This window comes from Vigna unguiculata, chromosome 5 (genome assembly GCF_004118075.2).
Source record: "Vigna unguiculata cultivar IT97K-499-35 chromosome 5, ASM411807v1, whole genome shotgun sequence".
NCBI classification, from domain to species: Eukaryota; Viridiplantae; Streptophyta; class Magnoliopsida; order Fabales; family Fabaceae; genus Vigna; species Vigna unguiculata.
The window spans coordinates 7,225,727-7,231,168 of NC_040283.1; the positions used below are offsets into that span (position 1 = coordinate 7,225,727).

Genomic DNA, 5,442 nt, shown 5'->3' on the forward strand with positions numbered 1-5,442 from the left:
GAAAATAAACTTAGAAAAAAAAATTGTGTGAGAAATTATCTTATACAATAACATAGAAGTATTGATAATAGGATAGACCAGGTATAATATAATTGATAAGAGACATTACAGTCGTTTCTTTTTTACATGTATCTTCGTATGATACGACGAAGTTATCTTTCTTATATATTATGTTGTTATATTTTTTTATTAATATTAAGATATTGTTAGTTCATTTACAATTGAAATAAGTTACAACATTATTTATTAGTTAAAATTGTTTTATCACAGAACTATGAGATTTTTTTTCTTTTTAGACAATTATGAGAGTTTTTTTTAATATTGATTTTTTTACTGCAAGATAATATTAATTTTTTTATGAACATTAATCAAGAATTTTGTATTTATTGACAAGGAAAAAATTTAATTAAAGCTTTTTTCTTTGGTTATTTTTTAAATGTTTGCAATGGTTATTTTTTAATCAAAATGTCACGAATGTTTTTTTTTCCCAAAAGTTGACCAGAATTTGTGTTAACATAGAAAAAAAAAAACTTTACCAACCTTATTTATAATTACCTCTACTAATATAACTCTTGAAAATGTTTGGCCGACATCGAAAAAAACAAAATAGTATAAAGACTTAGACTAATTATGTTAAGAAATAACATAATCAATGTTATATGAAATAACTATCACCAACATTCACAGACAAAAAACAATAATCAGCTTTAATAAAAATAATTATTTTGTTAACATTAACTAAAAAATATTGTATCTTTAACTAAAAATAATATTAAGTAACACTGAAAAATATCATAAACTGGTATTTTTTTAATTATTAAACATTTTAATGTTAAAATATTTTTACTTTATAATAATTAAAATACTTTATCTAATTTAATCTCTCTGTATTATAAAATTATGTTCTAAATATTATTTTGATACAGTTTGTAGTTGTTCAATTTAGTCCTTTTTTTTTCTCATTCAAGTTGATCTTTATTTTATAAAATTGGATTCAATTTGGTCATTTTTCTTGACACCATTTAAATTGATAACGAGACACTATACAAGATGGTACTAATTGTGTTACATGGATCGTCTTTTATTATGTGATCATATAATGAATGTAAGAATGTAAGTCGTTGCAATACTTATTATATTTTGAAATGAAATTGGGGATAAAAGGGAAAAATAGGTCTAAGAGATAATCTGGTATGAGTTTTGTCATGACATGATTTAAATTAAGTTGTTGATTACTGTCAACGATCTTTAGAGAAGAGAGATAATAGTCATGTTTATTGTGTTCCAGAAGTTGATAAAAAGAGTAATGAAATTGATGAAGTGAAGAATTATGGATGATAAAGTGGAGAGTCAGGACTCGAACTAAATTGAATATTATAGTTTTATAGGTTGAAAAAGCTGTACACATATCAGACCTTCATCTAAGCCAAGAGTCTTGTAAGATCAAAGACACAATTATAGTTTTTTTGTTTTAAATTTAAAAATGTAATTACAATAATTTCAAATTGATATTTTTTTGGTACAAAGAGAAAACTAAAAAGACAAAAATCTGAACGACTAGCCTGACATGCAGTAAGCCCCTTCCTAAGCAAGATGGACATTAGATTACCTTAATACCAAAAAATATCCAAAACTGAGTTTTCTCTCAAAGCATCTCCATGGTAAAAAATTTGTTTGGATTTGTAATTATCTTGTTATTGTTATTTAGGATTTAGGAACATTATTTAGTTTTCACATAATATTCTTAAAATGTTTAACTTTAAAAACCATTGCAAGAGAAAACATAAAAACCAACATAACCATCTGCCATTAAGTAAACAATCTCATGCAGGGTCTTATTACTTATTAAGTTACTACAGAGTAAAGAGGCACTGCTCAATGAAACTATATGACCAAATCAAATATGATCACAGTATGTTAAGTACTCAACTCAATTGATTAAAGGTCAAAAAGAGTGAAGATTCTTGACAACCAAAAATCCATACTTACACCATAATGGTCAAAATTGTTAGTCCTGATTAAAAACTCCTTTTACTGCATCTTTGAGTCATAAAAGAGCCTCACGGTTGAGTAAATGGTAGAAGGTTCAGCCATTGCCCCATGCTCAATATCCCCATTAGCTGCCCTATGTGTGACAGGTGGGATGAGAGAGATGCCGAGCTCATCAATGGCAATGCAATGTCGTTCTGTGAAAGGGTTTTTCCACATAACAGAGTTCATGGATGGTGCCACAAAAAGTGGCTTTCTGTAATCCCATGCTCTCACAATACATGTCAGAAGATTGTCACATAACCCTCCCGCTATCTACAACAAAACATTTCTGAGTGAGAAATATAACAAGAGCCAATTGGAACATGCTCATAGACTTATACAAGAGGTGAATCAGATTTGAATCCTTGTTTTTTGTTAAGTGGCCAGAAATTTTATCAATCTTGTGTCCTACTAATTAGATTCCCTACATTCATGCATTTTTGGAATCATGAACTAGTATTGATAGATGAAGATAAGTTCACATACAGAGAATGTGTTTTATAAGTTGGATATAATAAATAAAATATAAGTCATTTGATCTTGATTTTAACAGTTTCAATATTGACTAAATGCAGAAATGTGTGACATATCTAATTCCTATGACCAATCATACAGCAACACCAAATTCTTTCAGATTACATGGATCACACAATGTCATTGCTAATCATAGTGAGTTTTTTATTTAATAAAAACTATATCCTCTCTAACAATGAATACATTCTATTATTCAACAATGGAGAAGATCTAAATCCAAGAATGACATTGAACATTACATGATAATAAGGAACTTACATATATTCTATTAATAGATTATTCACCATGGTTGCACAAACAGACCGGTTTTACACCACACAGTTTGTTCAATGCATGGTGATGTCTTTATCACATGATAATGCAGATAGAAAGAGATAAAACCAGCAAAATTTGTCAGTTTGATTACCTTACCAAGAGTATTAGCTGACAATGGAGCAATGACCATGATTTCAGCCCATCTATTAAGCTCAATATGAACCACACGATCACCTATCCTTTTCCAAGTGTTCCATTCATTATCATCCCAAAATACATGAATATCCGTAGGAAATGTTTGTGCAGATATAAAACGCAAGGATGATTTTGTGACAACTGCCCTTACTTCTGCCCATTCTGCAAAACAACGGCAAACATGTCCAAATTTTACAGCAGCAACACTTCCACACGCTGCAAGTAGTACACGAGGTCTCCTCCGGATAACACTACTCCCTGTAGCGGATTTTGCCTTTTTACTTGCACTATCAGAGCAATCCATCACTAACAGATTTTAACAATATCTATCTTCACAGTAATGCAAAGTATCAGAAAACCATCCATCACAAACTCATATATTCACAGTTGCAAGGATAAAACAGTGATCATCATATTCAACACCATCCATCACAAACTCATATTCACACTTGCAAGGATAAAACAGTGATCATCATATTCAACCTTAAAGAATCTGAGTTTAGGCTTAGGATACATATTTATCAAACTATTGGGAGCATATTGGATACCAAGTCATCTATTTGTTAAAGAATCATTTTGGCTGCATAATCATAATCACAGCCTCACAAATATGTAAAAAGCTTATGCAGTATTTATTAATGTGCACATTAACAACATCAACAAAGTCACAAACTTTTAAACATCGGAATACAATATTTTCATACTTTTTTAGTGCAGGATCAAGAATTCCGGTCACACTCTTGTTTCTATAGAGTAAAAGAAAACAAAATTTGGGAGAAATTAGGTTAATTCGTTTCTGGTTTTCACTATCCCTTACAAGAAAAAAGAAATAAAAGAAAAATTACATATACCACAGCCAAGAGTTTTACAAAAGGTGGATACCTTGAAAACAGAGATAACAAAGTTGAGTTGGGTCAAAAACAAACCAAAGAATACTTGCTTGGACGTAAAAAAGAAGGAAATATTCCCATTTAACACCTTTAAACGCATCTTCAGAAACAATTCATTATCACACACAAAAGAAGTGAATCTTGCAGCAGACTAGTTCATTCTTTCATGCACACAATTCATAAAAGAAGTGCCCATGATTGATAATTACATAAAGAGTGCACATTCCGATTAAATACTCAACTTTGAATCTTTGAATGTCAATGGGATGCACTGTAATTTGCGACCCAATGAGGACGCAAAACGAATGAGATGAACAAAAAAAAGAAAAAAGAATGAGAAAAAAAAAGAAAAACAATGAGAGTGAAGAAGATATTTCTGACCTTTAAAAAACTATGTGTATCTGTGACTATAGACAAATCTATCTTCTATCTTCCTTCTCTCGCTGTGTTGCGACGAAGAACAGAGTTGAAGAGTTTTGAAATTTCGGTGAGGCACCTATGGATCGCTTATGTGGTGAGAGTCAAACATTTATATTGGTTGGACCTTGCAAGGCATAAACCCAGTTTAAGCCCATACACTTCCTGTTCGTTTTTATTTATTTATTTATTATTATTATTATTATTGTTAATTTTAAATTTATATAGCTCACTAAAAATTAAAAATTGAGATCTATATTTTTTTAATAAATATTAGCTTAGTAATGGAAACTTTTTACAAAAACAAATGTCAACACAATTAGTCTATAAATATTATTTTGGATTAAATTAATTATTTTCAAATTTACTAATTTTTAAATATTAAAATTTATCACTAATATTTTCATAAAGTTTCAGTTTAAATAAAATAGATTTTAATATAAATTATGGAAAACACGAGTATACTTTTTAAATTTTAAAAATAAATATAAATAATTTTTTTAATTTCATTGTAAATAATTTTATTGATTACCTTGGCAAAACTACATGTTGATAATGGAACAATGACCATGATATGAGCCCATCATGAAGCGGTGAATCACATAATCATCTTCTTTAGCCATTCATCGTGAAATAATACACTTTGTCGGAAAATATTTTGTGCATATGTGATCTTTTGTGCAAGATACAACATGGCTAGTGTGGATGGTATTGTTCAGGGTGGCTTGCTAGTATTCGATGGTAAAATGTCCGATGACTGGAAAACCATAATGAAGGCCATTTTAGTTTCTAAGAAGTAACAAAGGTGATTGAAAGTGGTCTTTCATAAATAAGCAGTACAACTACAAGTGACGAAAAAAAGAACTACAAGCTACAACAAAGGTTGGATGTTCCAGAAACTATTTGCATAGAATGTGTGCAATGTAAACATACTAGAGGAAGATTTCAAAAGCATCTGCCTCAGAAAACAAAGGAAAAGCTTGAAATTGTTTGCTCATACGTGTGAGGGCCATTAAAGTTGAGACACCTGGTGGCAACAAGTATTTCCTTCTTTCCATTGATGATCTAACTATAAAAGTCTGGTCTTATTTGCTTAGAAGGAAAAATGAGACATTGGGGG

General features: G+C 29.9%; 1 protein-coding gene across 2 annotated transcripts; it reads right to left on the bottom strand.

Annotated features, from left to right (window-relative positions):
- Positions 1-1,820: 1,820 nt before the first annotated feature.
- LOC114185898 (phosphopantothenoylcysteine decarboxylase-like) lies at positions 1,821-4,391 on the bottom strand. 2 transcript variants are annotated; one of them, XM_028073842.1, is made up of 3 exons: positions 4,287-4,391; positions 2,972-3,341; positions 1,821-2,304 (listed from the first exon to the last, which is right to left on the bottom strand). In XM_028073842.1, exons 2-3 carry the CDS (start codon positions 3,317-3,319, stop codon positions 2,032-2,034), a joined length of 621 nt encoding a protein of 206 aa, XP_027929643.1. In that variant the 5' UTR covers positions 3,320-3,341; positions 4,287-4,391; the 3' UTR covers positions 1,821-2,031. The 2 variants fall into 2 exon arrangements, with proteins under 2 accessions (XP_027929643.1, XP_027929646.1); XM_028073845.1 differs by having other exon boundaries at positions 2,972-3,345.
- Between the last annotated feature and the right edge of the window lie 1,051 nt (positions 4,392-5,442).